General features: G+C 36.3%; 1 protein-coding gene across 1 annotated transcript; it reads right to left on the reverse strand.

Annotated features, from left to right (window-relative positions):
* Window positions 1-9,996: 9,996 nt before the first annotated feature.
* On the reverse strand, window positions 9,997-19,951 carry KRTAP24-1 (keratin associated protein 24-1). Its single transcript, XM_082459472.1, is given in 3 exon segments — window positions 9,997-14,648; window positions 14,652-14,728; window positions 14,731-19,951. Coding segments are annotated over 3 exon segments (744 nt in total). The 5' UTR covers window positions 15,122-19,951; the 3' UTR covers window positions 9,997-14,372.
* Between the last annotated feature and the right edge of the window lie 2,206 nt (window positions 19,952-22,157).

Below are 22,157 nucleotides of genomic sequence, written 5' to 3' on the forward strand. Positions count from 1 at the left end.
GATATTAGATATTGGGTCAGGTATGTCAATGAAGGCATTGTCCACTTTAGGACAGGATACGTAATAGTCTATCTGCTCTGCTTACTGCATGTGCTTAGTAAAGATAGAGGGATGAAAAGTTGAGTGGGTGAATGAATTAAATTTTAGATGATAGGTTTTTCTTCAGAAAGATCACTGTCATGGCAGTTCTACATAGATTTAACACAGACTAACACGATTCACAACTTCTTTCAGGTTTTATTTAATACTTTATAAGAATGGTGTTAGAATCCCTATTCACAATTTGAACATTTAAGAGACAATATATTTTTTTAAAGATCACGTTCCTGGGGCCTTGGGCAGAATGTGACCTATTTGCACAATCAGTGGAAGCTTGCAGTGGCTCAAGGAAATTTCTTAATGAAATCAACTCCCTCATCAACTAAAAGTGTAAAAGGAGAATTAACAGATCAACTTAAATTCAATTCCATGGACAGATGGAATTTTTATTTAAAATTATTCCTTAAAATGTTTTTATTATATACATAATTCAAGAAAGCATTTGCACTGAAATAAATTCACACCCACTGATAAAGACAGATAAATTAATATCCCTACCTTCCCATCTCCCACTACACTTACTTCTCTTCAAATCCCTCACTTCCCAGAAGTAAACAGTCTTTTGGTTTGCTGTGTATCCTTCCAGAACTTTTTCTGTGCATTTTCATATATTTATGAATATTTTACAAATTATAAATATTTGGGGTTTTCTTCTCTACCTCCTCCTTTTTCACATGCAATGTGTATTGTCTACACTCTTCTACCACTTTTTAAAAATTAACAGTATCTCCTGAAGATCATTCCTTGTCAATATGCATGGACCTCACACATTCTCATCATGGAAGTCTGTTATTGTATAGTATGGCTGTATTTTAAATTAATTAGTGTATGTCTTTATTCTTTTATGGAGTAGTGGGTTGACAAATTATCTTTTCTAGTTTATGGTATATTATCATCTCTGCAACCCCTCCCTAGTTGAGTTTTGATGTATCTTCCTCCTGTCCTGATTTCCAAGATTGTCCTGGGCTAGTGTTGCTGGATCTTTTCTGTCATGGGGGAAGTGATGATCCTTCCAGGACATTTAGAAATAAGAACAGTGAACACATAAATCAATGTTCCCTGACCTTTCCCTCTCTCTGTTTTTGGCACCAAAAATTCTGCTCTAAGTTGTCATTTTCCTAGTTATGGACAGAATCATCTTATTCTGAAGGTGTTTCTCAGAGTTTCTACATAACTTCTTCAATGGCATCCCCATCCCTTTATTTTCCTAGTTACATCCACATGGTTGGTTTTGAGAGAGTTAACAACACATATTTGTTATCTATCTTCTCTCATCTTGCTCTCTTAATTCCACCATCAATGATAAATTAGCTGCCTTATTATTTGCCTAAAAGGCACTGTTGAATGAAAACCCTTAAAAATGTATTCTGTAAACATGTTCTTATATTCATCAATAGTAGTAATAACAATAATAATAGTAATAGTAATAATAATAATAGCTAACATTTATTAAGTGGCTACTTTATGTCTGCTACATTTATAACTTCTTTAAGACATGTATATTGACTCATTAAGCCTTTTCAACCATTCAGTGGAGTGTATATGATTGTAATCCCTGTTTTATAGATAAAGAAATTGTCCACTGAGAGGCTAAATGAATTGTCCATGGCCATATGGTAGAAGATCTACAATCCAAGCCCAGCCATTTCAGTTCCAGAGACCATGCTTTAACCACTACTCTATACTACACCAAGGTGTAAGGGCTCTGATTCAAAGGGTCTGAATTTTCAAAATTTTAACAGCTAATGTCAAATTGTCCTTAAAATGGCTCTCTATAAATTTAGCTCCTAGTAAAACCTAACAAGTGGTACTTTTAATCTTTTATTTTTGTCTATCCAATTTAGAAAAAAAGTGTTCAGGATTTAAAATTTGTGTTTCTGCTGGCAAATCTTCAGCTATTCAAATATATTGAATTCTTTAGAGGATTAGCCTGAATTGTTGAATGTTTGACTTGAAAGATAATATAGAGATATACTCTAGCCTCTTACTTTATTAATGAAAAACCTGAGTGTCTGAGAGTTTATATGACTTCCATCAATTCCCACTGAGAGTTGGTTACAAGGTTTGAGGGGAGCTCAGATGTCTGTCTCTCTTTTTTTATGCTATTTCTGCTAATCCGCACTGCCTGCTATAACAGCTTCCCTTGGTAATCACACTTACTTATAGGATCCCATGTTAATTACCATATAGCTGTACCAAGACACTGCACTAGGCTTCCAATATTGTACTAAAGCACAAAGAAGACACCTGGAAGGCAGGTTCTAGGGTAATAGTACTGTTTTCTAACCTTTAGTGCAATCTTCCTAAAGCATAAAATACTAAGAGAATGGAGAATGGAGGACAACCCTATACATAGAATCAGCCCACATGTTTCTGTCTATCCCTTAAATGTGTTTAACATTTGTGTGTGCTACAGGCTCCGTGATTACAAAATCAGTCATAGATTATCTGTAGCATTAACGACAGAGAAGATTCATAAAACTGTGGAACTGGAATGGATCTCTGAATTTATTTAGGGTTAGGCTTATAACTCCATATGACAGATGAGTCTTTGAGGTCTAGAGATGTCAAATGACTTGTCAAAAGTTACACTGCTAGTTAGTATCAGACCACAATTTGAATTTAAGTTTTCTAATTATAAATTTCCATCCAACTAAAATTACTCCCTTCAACTCACTCAACAAAGGTTTATTAAAGTATTATTCATTGCCGAACATTGACCTAGGCACTGAAGATTTGATGGCACTGAAGCCCCTCAACTCATTCAGATGTGGTCAATGTCTCGACAGAATTGATTATCTGGTGGGATAAGGTGATGTGGAAAATGACTTTCACTCAGCTCTTGCTGTTTACTTCCGTGTTGCAGGAGTTCCTTTAAGGTAACCCTCTTGGCCTCCCTTTGCCCATCAGGCAGGTAGAGGGAGATTTTCTCATCTGATTGGTGAGTTTAGATAGGAATCTGGCATGCCTTGTTCAGTACCTTCTCTCCTTCCTGTCAGGGGACTTATGTTCTTCCCTGCTCCTCTCCTAAATGTAATGAAACCACCAGTTCAATCACTGCTTATTTCTGGAATGAATATTAGGATGCCACTTACCTTCAGATAGAAGCCCCTTTCTCCAAGAGTAATTATTTTAGTAGTAAAAGTGATAGTTTACTCTCATTTGCTGACCCTTTTTTCTTAGTTTTCTAACAGAAGTTGCTAAGGGACAGGGATGCTATATTTTGGGTCATCATTAAACCCAAACAAATAAATTCAGATCAACTTCCATGACAGCAAAAGTCTGAGGCCCTATCGAAACATGTAGGAGAGGTTCAGAAGATATGGAAGTTGCACTTATAACTAATTTTAGGTCATTCTATTGCTGCCTATGATTTATTTGTTTGTTTTTAATAATGGGTCAGTCTTGCATTAGAATCAGTCCTCTTTTACATTAAAATAGTATTATGAGTCAATAGAGAAGGATTTTTTAATAATATACATCTATCCTGAAACTCACCAAAGAAATTCTTTGCTGACATAGGTATGGGGTGCTGATCCAGAGCGTGAGACTTTGCAGCAGAGTTACAACAAAGGCCTAAAGTATTTTCTTCTTTAGGAAAAAAACCAAAATCTTCTGCCAGACATACACTATTACATGCACTTATGATTTTATAGATGAAATCTAAAATGACTAATATACAGGAGAGACACAGAGGTCATGTAGACGGGTGCAGAGTCAGTCTGTGATGATTACAAAGCTCTTGTCTCTTAGTTTTAAATGTACCGTTCTATACTTTGTTTTGGAATGCTCTGGCTGAGAATCTGAAAACCACACTTCTCCTCTGTCAACTGTTCCGTGCCAAGTTCTGTCGATATTGGGCACTAGAGGGCAACTGGAAAGTTGGAGGAGGAAGAGGCATGCTTCTCCCTGATTTGGTTTTCTGTTCCTGTTAACATCACCCTGGCAATGGCAATTGTTCCAGTCTCCCCATTGAGCCCCACCTCCCCGTTCCTCCAGAGAGACAAGCACTGCTGAGCAGCAGTGCTCCCTCCTCAGCGGTCTCGTTCCCAACTCCACAGGGCTCTCCAAGCTCTACCAGGGACCAGTGCCCCCTTCAGAGGTCTGAGTCTCACTCACCTGGATCTACTAGGCTCTAACAACTACAACCTCTCTTGGTCCCCCAGTGCTACGTCGGGAGCTGCTTGCTCTTGTTACTAACCCTGTCAGCTTGACATTTCTCTTTGCCTCTTCTGTCCTCTAACACTTGTTTAACCACTTCTCTGTATTAAATTGGCATGGTTTCTGCTTTTCTGCATGGACCCCCAAGCAGCTGCCAAAATGCCAGTCACACCTTGTACATTCAGGACAAGTTGAACTCCCAAAGGGTCAATCCTCAACCTTTCTAGGTCCACAGTTTTGGAAGATGAAAATAAATTCAATATCCAAGTAAAATCTAGAACATGTCAGCATTCCCCTTCATGGGATCAGTTAATCCTGTGAACAGAGTGGTGCTTGGTATCACTTCTAGAAGGAAAATGCTTAAAAAACAACTTGACAAGCATACCCACCACATGATGTTTGTAACTGCAGTCAGAGCCAGGGAAAAAAGCAGAGATCTCAGTAACTGACCTGGTTGCTGAGAGATTAGCTTACAGTAATCATGCACTCTTAAAAATTGTTTCTCAGATACATTATTTTACAAACTAATATTGCCTCCAGAGCTGAATAAATCTACAGAGAGAGAGAGAGAAAGAGAGAGGAAAAACCCTACAGTCAGCTCACCAAATCTACAGGTTCCATATCCATGGATTCAATCAACGGAGGACTGAAAATATTAAAAAAAAAAAAAAAATCCAGAAAGTTCTAAAAAGCAAAACTTGAATTTGTCTCATTCCAGCAACTGACAACTACTTACATAGCATTTATATTGCATTTACAACTCATTTCATAGCATTTACTTTGTAATGGTAAGCTATATATAGTAAATTATTATAAGCAATCAAGAGATGATTTAAAGTATACAGGAAGAAGTTCATAGATTATATGCAAATACTATTACATTTTATATAAGGGACTTCAGCATTCTTGGATTTTGCTATCCACGGGGGTCCTGGAACCAATCCCCTGGAGATACTGAGGAATGATTGTACTTGGTCCTGCTTTACATGGAAATATCATGACTTGGAGTGATTTTAGCAACCAAAACTAGGCAGGAGTTTTAGAACCTAAGTAAAAATTCTTCACATTGCTTTTTAGCCTGTAAAAGATTGCACTATTTGAAGGTAATCTACTCCTGGAGACTTCCTCTGCTATCTTCCCCTATCTGCCCCTGCAATCAGGTTATATTCTGGTGCCTGGTTAAAATAAATGTTTCATTTTTGGAATTCTTTGAGTTTCTAAGTAAGCTGATTGCATCCATCAGTATGCCCGTCTTTTCTTTGTATTTTCCTTTTATTTTTTGCTTTTAAAGATAAACAGATGACATCTCTGGATCTTCACATGAGGAAGGAATATATGAATTAGTAATCCTTTTCACCAACTGTTGGAAGGAGTCCAGATCCCAGCCCAAGTGAAACCGAGTTAATATGTTGCTTGAAAAAATATGTCAGACTTTTGTTATTTTACTCTTTTAAAAGGTTAATAAGTTATAGAGATTAAATGGCCAACATTAGCTTGTACCTTATTATTACCTTATTATAACATTAATGTCTTCAGTTGTGAAATACAATCCATCAGACATCAGGGGCTGGTGTCTAGTGAAAAGTTTAACAAGCTGGCCTGAGGGCCAGGCAGGTTTTACTAGTGTACTTAGGTGTACATGTTTTACGCAAAGGGTGGAGTCTCAGTTAAAATGACTGCACTTTGCAGCTTCTTCTCAGAAAATTAACTCAGAGGAAATTCAGATCTTTTATGGACACTTCTTTTTTTTTCCTTCCCTTCAAACATAAACGAGCATTAGCCAAAATGCAGTGTCTTGCGGTAATATGTAAGTTAGGTATAAAGCTTTTATTACTAACTCTTGGCAATTTAATAATTAGGGTGTACCAGAGCTAAGTGCATCTCTTGTGATTAAATGGCTTATTGGCCACATGTAATTAAAAGCTGCCTGTATCATTAGAAGATATTGGCTGGGCTTGGGTGGATCCCAATAAGCACTTTGGGAGGGGAACATAGGGAATGAAGGCATAGTCAAACACCATAAAATATTTTAACACAGGTTTTATCTAGAATGTTTGAATCACCCTATTTTAGAGGTGTAAGGGTGCATTAAATTCAACCTTCTCATTTTACTGGTTAGGGAAATTGGGGTCCAGAGAGAATATGTGTTTATATTAGTCACACAACTATATGGTGGCAAAATCAGGAGTACAGAATGGTCTTCTGACTCCACGGCAAGTTCCCTTGTATGATCATGCACTACTACCCTTGTTCCTAACCATCTGTCTGCCCTCGCTTCAGTGACAGGCCACACTGTAATTATTCCCATGAACATGCATGCTTTCCCAGAGGTCATCAGATAACCATCCAAATGGCCTTTAGGTTTTGTTTGTTTATTTGTTTGTTGTTAAATTTTTATTTTATGTTGGAGCATAATTGATTAACAATGTTGTGTTAGTTTCAAGTGTACAGCAAAGTGAGTCAGTTTATACATATACAGTATCTATTCTTTTTCAAATTCCTTTCCCATTTAGGTTATTACAGAATACTGAGCAGAGTTCCCTGTGCTATACGGTAGGACCTTGTTGGTTATCTATTTTAAATAGAGTAGTATGTACTCTAATTTTCATACAGGAGAGTTGAAGGACTATTCACTTAAAAAATTCATTGGTTTTGCATATTAAAGACATGGGCATAAATGGCTTTTCTAGAATTGTTTTTTGGTTCCATGTTCTCTTGCAGGATGGCAAAATGGTTAGAGGCCTCTAAGGAATGAGACACAGGGACAGACCTCCACGTGATCAGACACAGACGTTTTAAAATCAACACATTGCCTCTAAAAGTCTTGTTCATTGACATTCCCTCCTGTTTGGGCAGTGATCACAAAAACCATGATCTTAGCAGCTTATTTGAGAACATGTTGCATTGACATTTCTAACATTTCTTACAAGGAAATAATGGCAAATATCTGCAAATTTTCAGGTGTAGAATAAATTTACTAAACAGGTGTTGATGGCATGAAATGTTGTTTTGCAACCACTGGAAACAAGAGATCTTCAGGGCTTGGGGCTCTGGAGTTGAGGTATGCTTATGCTCTTGATAGAACATGGATTACATTGGAATCAAAAGAATGAAATAGTGTCCTGTATTTAGATTAGAGATGAAGGATTAGGGCTGCTTTTGTGTTTGGTTTAACTGTCATCACCTAAAAATCCTAAATAACATAAAATCCTTGTTTCAGTGTGTGCTTCCCAGGAGTACTTCTCCCAGGAATTGTATATATGAGTTTCTCTTCCATCGTTTACCTGTGGTTGAGGCTTCGCCTTCAATGCACCTTCACCTTCAGGTTGTTTAGGATCTTTTCAGACTAATGAGTTCATGCTTCTTCAGGAATAAACAGAAACGACTTCCTTAAAAGCCACCACAACTCTTTCTGTCAAATAGACCTGTCAGACCAGGTCAGTGGAATACTTGTGTTTTATATTATGTTTTTATTAATATTTTATAACAGCATTAGATTTTGCCTGAAAACAACAAGAAATGTAGATGTTCTATGCCTCAGGCTGGATTGTACTATTATGTTTAACATCTCCATTACCTATATTTCAAGAGAGACAAGAAAAAAAGGAAAAAAATATTCTAGCTAAATTCTTTCTATCAAGTTTTCTAAGTTATGGAGATGCCATATTTATTTTTATTAGCATGTCCAAGTGTTAGACAGATAATTAAAGCAGAGCAAGTGGTAAATACGTATTTTCAAAAGCACTAGAACTATGACTTCGAGATATATACGCAAGATTAAGAACCACGATAAAAAGAAATATATGTATATGTACATACACGTAACAAGCACACATATTTATTCACAATTACTCATAAAGTTGGCATAGTTATTGCCTTTATCTAGTTCCAGGATAATTGTTAAAGAAGCCATTAGCTTTAGTAGAAAATCAAACTTTATTTGGGACCCACATTTATAAATTTGCAGGAGATGGATTTCTGGGAGTCAGATGTTGTCCACCATGGCAAGGAGGTCCAGAGCAGGAGGAGATTGGTTTCCAGTTTGAGGGTCTCTCTAGTTTATTGGGATACCCAGGTTAATGATTCTCATATTGGGGTAGGAAGGGTTTTTTTTTGGGGGGGGAAGAAAAGATTATACTATCCTCTTCCATTTCCTTCTCTTTCTTTCCCTATTCTTTCCCATTTCTTCTTTTTTCCACCCTCCCCCCACCATTTCTACCCCGCCCCGCTCCCTCTCCCTCCTTCTCTCTCTCTCTCTTCTCTACTGACTCCCCTCTAATCCTCCCTCCTCTCTCCATCCCTGTCTCCCTCACCCTCTTCTTTCATTGTTGATGGAGGTAATATATGCTGTGTGTTCCAAGCCAGAAATAAGAGCTTTATTGACTCAAGTTAAGTCTTCTTTTTTTTATTATGTAATTTGAAATGATCACTTTTTCAAAAATATTTATTTATTTATTTATTTATGGCTATGTTGGGTCTTAGTTGCAGCACACAGGATCTTTCATCCTTCATTGCAGTGTACGCTCTTCTCTCTAGTTGCAGCGCTCAGGTTCTCTAGTTGGGGCATGTGGGCTCCAGAGCACGTGGGCTCCATAGTTGTGGCACGCGGGCTTAGTTGCCCTATGGCACATGGCACGTGGGATCTTAGTTCCCTGACCAGGGATCAAACCCGCATCCTCTGCATTTGAAGGCGGATTCTTAATAACTGGACCACCAGGGAAGTCCCAAGTTAAGTCTTTTTCTTTGAAAAAATTGTTTATTCTCAGCCTACGGTATTATTTCCCTCAAATTTATACAAGATCAGGAGCACAAGTTCTAAGTTCTATATGGTTCTATCCAAAGATTTTACTTCTGTCTGGGATCAAAGTTTTAAATATTTTTCTTCTGTAGGTATAACACCATTTGATTCATTTCCATATACTGTCTCACTCTGTGTTGCAGAATGTAGATTCTATACAGAATATAGCCTGTAGTGTTGGTGAATTTGAGCATCTTTTTTCTTCTTAACATGATAATGTTGCTGCCATTTGTTGTGCACCATTCCCAGGCACTGTGTCAGGGCGTTTTATATACTATCTCACTTAATTCTCAGAAAGTCCCTCATTTTATAGAGGCTCAAAGGATTAAGGCGCAGCTTAAGCTATACAACTTCTGAGTGGCAGATTCAAGATTAAAATTCAAGTTCTTCTTCAAATCACTCTGCTACACTCATGATATGTGAATCATGGTGTCACACACAGTAAATAGCACTTAGTATCTCTCTTTGAGTCTGTAGGCTGAAAAGTGACTCATGATTCACATAACACCCAGTTCTTGTAGTACAAAGAAGAGATACAATGTGTTCCCCGATCCAAGAGAACAGAGTTCAAAAAAGTCTACTGCTTATTAAAGATGACTGAGAACACATGCAGATTGATAAGAAAGAGCAGATTCTGTGTTAGTATAATTTGTAATCCCCTGTTCTCAGTGTCCACACCCCAGATGAGAAATGTTTCACAGTAAAAAGTAATGATGACAATAGTAATTATTTTTATCATAATTACTTTTGAAAGAAAGGATTCTGGACTTAAAATCTTTATTCTTTCTTTTTGAAAAGAATAATTCTGGATTTAGAATATTCTTTAGATAAAGAAACTTTAACATCATTCTTTTAAATAACAGTATCTAAATGTAAATTTGGAAGTCACATATATATTTGTTAATTAAGAGAATTACTTGTTTTTTTGAATTTTTGAAATTTATCTTTTTTATTTTTTTATACAGCAGGTTCTTATTAGTTATCCATTTTATACATATTAGTGTATACATGTCAATCCCAATCTCCCAATTCATCACACCACCAACCCCCCCGCCACTTTCCCCCCTTGGTGTCGATACCTTTGTTCTCTACATCTGTGTCTCTATTTCTGCCCTGCAAATTACTTTGTATTTTTGAATAATATTCCCTTTAAGTGTGTGAGAACCTGGAATGAGGGCAGTCAACAATAGTATCATCTACAGTTTTCAGGACTCCAGACAACAAGGCACAGAAAACAAAGGTATGATCTGAGCTTCTGTTTACTTTTGATCTGTCAGTGACCTGATTATAGATCCACAGCTCTGTGATTTACTAAATCTCAACTGTCAGTCACATTAAAATAACAGACAAAAAGAACAAGCACAGGGAGTGTAGAGAGTAGTTGAAGAAATAATTTCATTAGGTCTGAGACAACATCTGATCAAGGATTCACTTTCCTTCTGATTCACTTCTGAAGTGAATCTCAGAACTGTGATTTTAGCAGGCACTGGTGTAGGTGGAAATTTTAGCATGGAGAGTGCAGTGTTGGTGCTTATGAATAATTATAGAGTTACATGGTTTTGAAATAGTCTTTCGTGATATTGGGAATGACAATATCGTTAATTGAACTGTCAGTTGAGCTCGCTATTCATCAAGGGCCTCCTGGAAGATTGGATCCATTTTCCTAAAGTGAGTCATAGGTAGCACAGTAGCTCTATACTGAGAACTCTGATAGGCATTTTGACCAGAATTCAAAGAAAAAGATACAATTAAGAAACTCAGTGGACAAAGTTTTAAAAATCTATCAATGTTTGCATTGGGCTTAGAAATTATGGAGATTTATTTCTTATCCATCAGAAAATAAGATACATGAAAGAAAGATTCCAAAAGATACTGGCTAAAAATTATAGTTTTAAGATAGCAGACAGAAACAAACATGAAGATCATACAGTTATGAATAGAGCATACCTTTGATAGCATACCAATTGTAGTAGCTTTATTAACTCATCAAAACTTTATTATAAAGCAAATTGTTAGTCATCTAAATATAAACTTTTAAGAATATGAATTAAAACAGAAACTTTAATCGGCCTTTAAGTAGATTGTGTGTTAAGTAAATTTTGGGGTAGTTTTGTTTGATTTATAGCCCTTAGGATAATAGATGTACATGTGAATTTGTTGTATTCCTTTCTCTGCTTTGTATAAAGGAAGGAGATAAGATAAGCATAAAGACTTGAATGCTTATATTTAGATTGATAAAATTTTTACAGCTGTAAAAATTAATATTCTAAACCTATACCTAATTTTTTAATAAAAAAATAAATGATCTTCTTTTATTTGAGAGGCAGAAAGTGTTGGTCAGCTATGCAGTGAAAAGTAAGGGAAAAGAAGTGATTCATTTGGTATTTATAAGTACAAATATAAAAAGACCTCTGCTGGGTTCTACAAATTAGCTGCCATTGGAGTTATGGACACACTGCATAATTTATTAATCATATTTTGTGGCTAACTGAAATTGAACAGGACAGACATGTGAATCTTCACATTCTATGATGTTCTAGAAGGCAATGTGCTACAGAGGACTGATGACTGTTTTGCTTTGCTATTCAACATTTTTATTGAATAGCAGCATAGAAGAGGTTGTTGATTATACACTCTACAAAGTCAGAGGGTGGGATCAACTTTATTTCTCAGTACTGTCTTATTATTTTGCTTTTAATTTTTTAAATTACTTACGGAATCAAAGCAGAACTGTTTAGTCGAAAAATCACTCTGAGAATCACCAACTACCATTCCTAAAACTCCTGTAAGGCTAGCACAACTTAGATTGTGTTTTTCTAGCATTTTTATTCTATTCATATGTATATAGATAGATTGATAACGTGGAGAAATGTTTGTTGATACATGTGTGGTTATATGTGAAATATGTCACACTTTATGTGGACCTATTAAGTAGAAAAGTACAGAGATTTCTCATTTGCCCCCTAACTACCCCGCACACACTCATGCTTTATTTTTAATGCCTTTATGAGATCCATATCAGGAGCTTTTGACTTTGCTGTAGTCCATATTTACAAATCTTTTATTTTATAACTATTGCTTATTTGTTTATCTTTAATTAAGGAAGTCTTTCCTCTCCAATATGTTTAATCTAATTTTCTGTATTTTCTCCCAATTTTTTCTCATGGGGGAGCTTATGTTTGCTTTTCTTGGGGCAAAGTAAACTATACCTTTTTTTCAAATTTATCTCTTACCCCCATTCTGTTTTTCCCCTTTCATTGCATTCTCATATCCTAGTCTCCTCACAGTTCAGGCATTATTCCAATGCCAGTTCTTCCACCAAATATGCTTTCATTCTTCCATTTAGAGTCCTTCCTCTGATTTATTTTATATTGTACTTAAAATGGTTGAGGCAGTATTATGTTTGTTTCAGTATATGACTTCTCTGAATAGTTCTTGAGAGCAGGATCTATAAATCTTGATATCCCCAAAGAGTCTCATTCAACACCTCAAAGAATAGGTTTTCTATTAAAGTTTGTAAAGAGAAAGAATGTGTGCTTAGTCTAGACAACTGAATACTCAGCTGGGACATAGTAATTATTTTCAAATACTTGAACACCTGTCCTATGTTAAAGGACTTAAACTGGTCCTACATGGTTAATGGATGGTTGCTAAGGACAATTAGATTTTTCTCAATATAAAGAAGAAATTTTCAACAAATAGAATTCTCTGAAAATAGAATGAATTCACAAAGGAGTGATTTGACTGTCCCCAAACATGTTTGCACAGGAGCAATACATTAATATTCTTTCTATAAGCCTTTTCTATACATACTAGGCCTCCTGCATGAATAAATAAAATGGTAGCCCCATTCGTACACTTCATGAGTTTTAATCTTATTCATTGACTATTGATATTGATGGTCCTTCCCCATCTTTCCACTCTCCAGTTACACCCATCTCCAGGGGCCATTTTATTTGACTTTAAATATAATTTGCTTTTTATATACAAAAAAATCTTAGGATGGATTTTTTTTTTTCTTTGTCACCAAGATGGATGATTTTATTTTCAATTTTTAGAAAACGTTTTAGGAGTTAAATCACTTCTCAGAGTTCAAGATTAAATTTATTCCAAAGTCCAAATCTTATCAACAAAATTAAATACACATATTTTCAGGGAAATATACATACATTTAATATTTTAGATAATTTTTGTTAAATTGATTTATTTTATAATTTCTCCCCAAATTTCCCTATGTAAATATCAATCACAGACACTCTAAGAGAAATACCACTTAAGGTGTTAAAAATAGAACAACACAAAACAAATAAAAGTACTGGGAATTCATAGTCTATTTTCTTTATATTTTTAATTAAGCTACAAACTAAGCAGCAGGAAACTACTGTTTCAAAAATATTATGCATTTTTCCCAGAACACTGACAAAACTTTAGTGAATATGAAATAAAGCAAAATGAAAATCATTATTTCCCAATAGAAATTTGCTTATTAACTATGTACCAGGACTGTTTTGGCAATCAGAAAGCAATAACGCAACAGGGGAGAATTTTAGCAGAATCGTGAACATAGATTATTACTACTCATGAAGCATCTATAAGAGTATTTTGTCATTCTTTCAACAATGTTTGTGTTTCTGCTACTTCTGAGGCTCTCTCCTAGGCATTGAGAACAAAAGCCAAGTGCCAGCCAATCCAATGTGTTATGTCTTCTTTGGAAGAGAATATTTGCTGAAAGTCTTCTGATTTTGAACTCTAGTTGGACATTTCTGCTTGCACATCCTTATATTCAGGCAGTAGGGGAAGCATGAAATAGCTCAACTCAGAATGTTTAAGATGATGTTATCTCATAGCTTATTAGCAAGATGCTAGTTAGGCAATCGGCAAAACTATTGATAAAAAGCAGAACAATCTTGAAAGAATGTACTGGAATCACCAGTCAGACCAAGGAGACTTTATCAGGAAAGATTGGGGATAGTTGCATTGGCAGATAAGTGACAGTGACAGCCCAAATAAGAAAGCTGTATTGCATTGTATTTCATATGGAATCTCTTCAGTGAGTCTGTCATATTCAATGTCAGAAACAATAATGCTACCTTCAGGATCTGCCTTCAACACAAAGCGCATTAAGAAAGCAACAGAAATAAAGCGAGCAAGTGATAATGGTTATTGTTAACAAGTCCTGGAGTTATATTTACGGTTAATGGAACATGATTCTTAAGATATATGAAGTAATTCAGCAGAATATTTGAGAGGGTGACAGCGCAGGAGAATCTGCCCCGTTGAACAATTTCTAACAGCTATAAATGCAGTAAGTTGATCAATAGCAATTCAGAGATCTGCAGCCACTACATAAATACCTCGCAGGAGGAAAGGTACTTGGTATACAGCTCAGAGACCGGAAGTTTCTTGAAAAATAGCTTAGTGGTTGGCAGCTCCTGGGCCAGTAATACAGGTATTGGCAATTCCTTATTAAATAGCTTTGGGATTGGCAGCTGTTGGTAATATAACATGATGGTGGGAAGCCACTGTGTATGAAGCCAAGATTTTTGTAGCTTCTATACCCCAAACTACCCAGTCTGTAGCTGTTTAGGGGTCAGAAACTCTTGGATAAACAGTTAAGTTGCCCAAAGCGTTTGAAGCCATTGCTGAGGCTTTGGAAGGCTTTGGATGTACATAGCTGGGTGTGCAGCAATCGGATACACACCCCTTGGTCTGAGTGCACGGGTTGCAGCTGGGGCTGGGTCCCGTGTTGGTAGTTTCACAGGCACTGCATATTATGCCCACTGTTGGAGAGCTGGAGGGCACAGATGAGTTTGATTGGTCACAACTTGTGGTGCAGCTCTTGGTCTCACAGTTGGGAGAGTCACAGCTTGGTGCTTCATCATGGGTTTCTTGGCAGTTATCCAGGAGCCAGAGATTTCCTTGGTAGCTACTAGGTAAGGCAAGCCCAAAGGTAGGGCTTACATCACTGGAGCAAAGAGCAACAGAAATATAACAGTGAGTTCTGTAGGATGTGCCACTGCAATTCCCAGGATAGCCCAGAAGAGACATGGAGCCTGAGTGCATGCTCAGTGATGGCCGTGAGGGTATGGTGAGCCTGTGGCTTGATGACCTTTTATATCTTCCCTGGTGATTTTCTGCATCCTCTCCAGACTGTCTTCCTTCTCACTGCCTGGGATAATAATTACATAGCAACATTTCATTAGTGTGTTGTTTAGCTACAGCTGCTGATGCCTTCACACTCATATAAAAATAAGTTTATTTTGATTCTTCAAAGTATCTATAATCACCATTTTGACCATCACCCATCACTCATCATCTGTAGACCATAGTTTTGGTGAATTGTGATTTCAGTGTTAATAGGTAAACTCTCATCTGTCGATCAGTGGTAAACAAGAGATCATGTGTCTATGGGCTTCTGCAGCATGGTTGTCAAAATGTTAATAAGAATCCACGTAAAACAAAGAACCTGGACTTTTCCACTCCTTTGACTACTGCAAAATATTGCAGGACTTGATCCTATACTCTAAAATAAGCTGAATACTTTGACTGTCTCCACACTGTTGCTCAAAAGAGAGGGTAAGGCATTTAAATATTAAGAGAAAGAATTGCTTCCCCCAAATATGTGCTATCCTCTTAACTGTGCCAGGCCATGTACTGGTGACAATTTCTCATCTGTTTGGAAAATTCCATCTGTAAGACTCACAGCATTCCCAGTAAGACTTAGTAACCTACACAAGGCCAAAAATGAACTTGTTCCCAGGGGTCAGTGGTTGCTAAGTAACCAAGCCTTCTATGAGATTCCTTTCTTAAAGAGTTTCTACAATATGTAATATCAAAGACTGTCAGTTTCTCAAGACTGTACCTTCCTGATTGACTAAAATTACACATTATACATTCCATTGTCTCTGTTGTGAAACTCAGCTGCTGTCAGATGTATAATATTTTTCTACATTTCTGCCCAAACAAGTTTTATTCATTCCTGATTTGCTTTTTTTTCTTCACATGGACTTCATTCCTCTGTTGAAGAATATAGTTATTTTTAGTCTATGCCCACCAAAGGGAATGGTTATGTTCAAAATTTTTATTTGAATAACCTGTATAGTTTTTATAGGCACTGTACATATTAAAAAACACTTTTCACTCCTTATGGTGAAGGCTGAAGGAAATTTTTTTAAAGAATTTAATTTAAACTAAAGAACTGGCATTTTGTTCTTAAAAACACAAACTATAATTCACACTTACAGCCTCCATTGAACTGGAAATGGCAATGCATTTACTAACAGTGAGGAGTTCAGACAGAGGACAGTAGCAGCTTCTTCAGGTAGGATAAGCTATAGGGTTAGTTTTTAAAATACATTGTCTTCACAGAAGACAATTTGATTTCCCTTCCTTCTTTCTGCTTCTCAGCTAGATTTTTAAAATGCACACCAATTTAAAGTGACAGTATTCTCCAAATTTTTTTTTTAATCTGAGTTTTCTCAGAGTTCCTCTCAGTATTTATTCAATAAAGGGATGAATTTATTCTCTGAGTAACTTTTTATTAAACAGTGTTTGTGAAGTGTGTCCCAGGTGAAAAAGGTCAGGATCAGGGAGCCATATTTTAAGCAAATTGCTCAGCTATAGACTGTCCTGGAGTTTTGCACAGAAATTTTCAGTCCTGAGGCAGGCATATAGGAACTAAAATACATAAGGCAGTTGATGGCCTCCATATAAACGCTGGAGAGGGGGTAGAGAAAAAGGAAACCTCTGCACTGTTGGAGGGAATGTAAATTGGAGTGGCCACTACTGAGAATAGCAAAGAGGTTCCTTAAAAAACTAAAAATACAGTTACTATATGATTGAGCAATCCCAGTCCTGGACATATATCTGGAGAAAATTCTAATTTGAAAAGATACATTCACCCCAATATCCATAGCAGCACTATTTACAATAGCCGAGACATGGAAGCAACCTAAATGTCCATTGATGGATGAACGGATAAAGAAGATGTGGTTTATATATACAATGGGATATTACTCAGTAATAAAAAAAAAATGAAATAATGCCACTTGCAGCAACATGGATGGACCTAGTGATTATCATACTAAGTGAAGTAAGCCAGACAGAGAAAGACAAATATCATGATATCACTTAGGTGTGGGATCTAAAAAAGATACAAATGAATTTATTTACAAAACAGAAATAAACCCACAGACAAAGAAAACAAATTTATCATTACCAAAGGGAAAGGGGTGGGAGGGATAAACTAGAAGTTTGGGATTAACATATACACACTACTACATATAAAATAGGTAAACAACAAGGACTTCCTGCTGTATAGCACAGGGAACTATACTCAATATCTTGTAATAACCTATTATGGAAAAGAATCTGAAAAAAAATATGTAAAAAAAAATAAAGTCTCCTTGGCTTGAAAAAATACACAAGGCAGTTGGTGGCCAACTTTCCACGAAATTACTGGCTTCAAGTGATATATAGAAGAGTCCAGGGGTTGATGGAGGTGTATTGCTGCATCCCTTTATCATACCATGGTTACCTCTAGTCCTATTTTAGGCTTTCTTATAGCAAACTTGAGGGAAAACAAACAAAAAACAGAATGAGTAGTCAGTCAGTTGTAAAACCCACATACTCCCTTTCCAACTTTGCATTAAATGGCAGAGCATTTTAAATTAATATCATTCACTCTAGTGTGAAGTCTAACAAATAATGTAGAACATCACATAGTGTAATCAGTGTTCACAGCATAAGAGTTTACAACATATTTAAATTTATTTTGGTACAATAATATTCTAAACAATCAAACACTGAGGTTTGCAAAGGCAGAGTTAGCTCAAACCTTCTCATTTGCTTTTATGTTTTACCTTCTTATCCACTCATCACACTGATAGATAACCATCACTCCTTATTCACCCATCACCTTCTGTGAATGATACCTCTACAGAACTATGTCCTGCTTTCGTCCCCATCTTGGCAAGAGATGGAGCAGACAACATCAGTAACACAGCAAATATCAAGTTCATATCAGTGGTCGTTTTTAGCAGAAAGTAAGGACCATTGTTATTTGGGTGACATTGTCCTGGAAGGCTTTGGAGAAGCATATGCATTACTCTGTTTTTACTTAACTACTAAATAATCTTTCCTTCCATTAATTCCCTTATTCATAAATATTTTCTATGTGTGGCAAGCTGAATAAAATACAATGCCCACTTCCTAACCACCAGAACCTGTGAATATTACCTAATATGACAAAAGAGATTTTGTAGATGTGGTTAAGCTGAGTGTCTTGAGATGGATTGTCTTAGTGAGCCTGATGTGATCACAGGAGTTCTTATAAGAAGGAGGCAGTAGATTAGAGAGAGAGAAAGCAATGTGATGACAAGAGCTGGAGTGATTCTGCCATAAGGAAGGGAATGCCAGCAAACTCTAGAAGCTGGAAGAAGCAGGAGATGGATTTTCTTCCAGAGACTTTAGGAGGAATCAGCCCTGTTGATGCCTCGACTTTAGTTCAGTGAAACTGATTTTGGACTTCTGGCCTCCAGAATTGTAAGAGAATATTATGTCAGAAAAATACAGGTATCGGGTTGGCCAGGAAGTTCATTAGGGTTTTTCCATAACATCTTACAGAAAAACCCGAACTTTTTGGCCAGCCCAATAACTCTAATAGATAGTCTTTATGTAGTTTGAGGAGTTTGTGCTCTGTATCCAAGGCAAGTTTAAGATGCAAGGAATGAACTTTCTACCCATCAGATAATTCAGAGAAATTCCCATGCCTTCTGAAAAAGAAGAAACAAACTCCATTTATCTAATGAGGTAGCAGATTTTTTACAACTCATTAAAAAAGAGTAATGGAACTGTTTCCCAATTTTTCCAAGGTTAAAAATCCTTTATGGTAAACACAGAAGATCAAAGAAAGCTACATTTTCCAGTAAATGGCCCTTAAACAAAATAATGGAGGTCACCTTCTAGCTTTTCAGGTCATGATAAAATTTTATCTCCCTTTTCCCCACCACATATATATATAACTGTGTTCTAATTCCACTTGCCGGAGCATTCTTAAATGATGCAAAAGTGATCCCGTGATCTGAAAAAGCAAAATGTATGCAAACCCATACTTACATAGCAATTAAATTGTAAATATTGAGTCAAAATTATTCTTAAATTTAGCAGTGGTAAACTAAAATGGTGTAACCCAGCTACATTTACATTGTTGGCTTCATAAATCTGAACGGTAGATGAACAAAAGTTAAAAAAATAGGAAACAGGAGTAAGGGAAGATAAAGCATTTTGGGTTTTTTTTTTTTTTGCTTTCAAGGGTCTTGAAACATATTTAGTAGACAAGACTAATACATACGGAAAAGAGGATGGGAGACAGAATACTGCCAAGTGTTCAGTGTGTGGTCCAGATAGTTATATTTTCTTTTGTTTTTATTTCTTTATTGAAGTATAGTAGATTTAGAATATCATGTTAGTTTCAGGTGTACAGCAAAGTGACTCAGTTATACATACATATGCATATATATCCTTTTTCAGATTCTTCTCCAGTGTAGGTTATTACAGATATTGAATATAGTTTCTGTGCTATACAGTAAATCCTTGTTGTTTACTTATTTTATATACAGTAGTGTGTATTTGTTAATCCCATACTCCTAATCTATCCCTCCTTCCCACCTTTCCCCTTCGGTAACAAAAATTTCATTTTCTATGTCTGTAAGTCTGCTTTTGTTTTGTAAATAAGTTCATTTGTAATGTTTTTTAGATTCCACATATAAGTGATATCATAGGGTATTTGTCTTTTTCTTTCTATGTTACTTCACTTAACATGATATTCTCTAGGTCCATCCAAGTTGCTGCAAATGGCAATATTTCATTCTCTTTATCACTGAGTACTATTTCATTATATATATATATATGTATATATATATATATAAATTTATATATATAAATTAAATATATATATAAATTTATATATATTTATATAAATATATTTATATAAATATATTTATATATATGTAATTCAATATGGAGGAATTAAATAAGTTGAAGGTATTTCCTACCATCTACATGGGAAGTAAGGCTCCTAGAGAAGACAAAAGTGTATATACCATTAAAATCAATCAACCCAGAGAGAAGGACGGTCTGTGAGGCAGAAGAGAAATGTGTTTTTTTCTTAAATTTTTTTTTAACTTTTTTTTTTTTGGCTGCACTGGGTCTTCGTTGTTGCAGTGAGTGGGGACTACTCTCATTGCAGTGCGCAGGCTTCTTATTGTGGTGGCTTCTCTTTTTGTGGAGCATGGGCTCTAGGCTCAGAGGCTTCAGTAGCTGCAGCACATGGACTCAGTAGTTTTGGCACGTGGGCTCAGTAGTTGTGGCTCGGGGGCTTTAGAGCACAGGCTCAGTAGTTGTGGTGCATGGGCTTAGTTGCCCTGTGGCATGTGGGATCTTCCCAGGCCAGGGATCAAACCTGTGTCCCCTGCATTGGCAGGTGGATTCTTAACCACTGGACCATCAGAGAAGTCCAAGACATTGTTTTATTTGCAGTTTAGATTTGGCAGTTCTAGAGTTGAAGATCATGGTCACCAAATTATTGACAACTTCCAAGTGGCTTCCAGATTAGTCATTACTTAAACAAAGAAGACTATAGGTAATATGGAAGATAAAGAGAAGTCTTTGGAATCCAACTTAAGTGGGTCTTTGAGCAGGTAGCTTGCCCTGTTTGAGCTTTCCTATCTGTAAAAGTAGGGAGAATAATATTTTTATAGGTATGTTCATAGGAGATTATCAAATAGCTAGTGGTGTGTTGGCACATTGAAGGGGATCAGCATGGTGATATGAGAAGTTGCTTGTCAGAAGAACCCGTTCCCACTGGGTATGTGAAAGTACTGAATTACTTAGTTACATATGTACATGAAAGAGGGAAATAAGTTCAAAGTAATAGCGATGTTCTCCATGCAAGGATCCGTGAAGGGGTGGGAGGGAGTACTTCTTAAGTTTGACTCAAGTGGAAAAAACAATCCTGCACTTTCCATTGTTCAGAACTAAAATTTATGTAACTCATTTGTGATTAATCTCATAAGGTAGGGTGGACATTGTGACTTGCCCTGTTCAATGATATATTAGAAGACGTACCTAGACTTGGTGGTTGCTTCTCTTTTTATCTTCCTACATATCAAACTTACTGGATTTGCCAGATGGAAAATCTCATACTAGTCTCTGTTTTTAATACTCAGCTGAGAATCTAATTGTGTGATGCTGTTCTCTGTATATTTGTTCTGACAGGTGATTTAATGCAAGCATCTTAGAATATATTTTAAAGAGTTTTACCCTGACCACTTGATATTTTTCATATTTAAAAGTTGAGTTTGATTTCCAAAGACTTGAGGAAATGTATGTAATATTTCTACATGGTAACATTGATGACATATACTTGCTTTTATTGTAAAAGTGGCATACATTTGTAATAGTGACATTCAACTAAAAGTATAAACATATCAAAAGCCATCAGCTTGTGCACTAGCATACCAGAATTGATAGATGTCTTCACCTGAGTTAATTTACTAAGACACTTTGTTCTTCAGGCAGTTAAAGTGAGCAAGAATTAAGAAAAATTATAATATCACATGAAGAAAAATATCTGAAAAGTTCTTACTTGGACACCATGGAATGAATGATCTCTGTGCCTTATTTCAGATTCTCCCCCAAAGATATGAGTTAATCTTTACAGACATCTATTTCCTGGAGTCAGTAGTCTAACAGAAGCAGAAATATCTCTTGTCAAGCTCTTTCACAGATGGTCAAAGACGATGTTGGGAATGAATGGAGGACAGTAAAGATTCCAAGCGGCCACCTGGCATCTGAGAGTATCATTGATGATTCTTTTGGTGGATGCTTTCCTATTGTACAACAGTCCCAGTTTCTTTGGGGAACATGGCTTGAGGGAGCCATGGTGACATCAGTTGCCATGAAGTCACTTCCTCTCTGCAGAATCCTTTTTTCCCATCCATGCCCATTGTCCCTGTATTGCTAATTGATAAAAGGCTGATTGTATTTTTTCTGAGGAAAGATATTGAAAAATGCTTATAGAGCTTTTCAAGTAAGAATG

This window comes from Balaenoptera physalus (genome assembly GCF_965194825.1).
Source record: "Balaenoptera physalus genome assembly, chromosome: 4".
NCBI classification, from domain to species: Eukaryota; Metazoa; Chordata; class Mammalia; order Artiodactyla; family Balaenopteridae; genus Balaenoptera; species Balaenoptera physalus.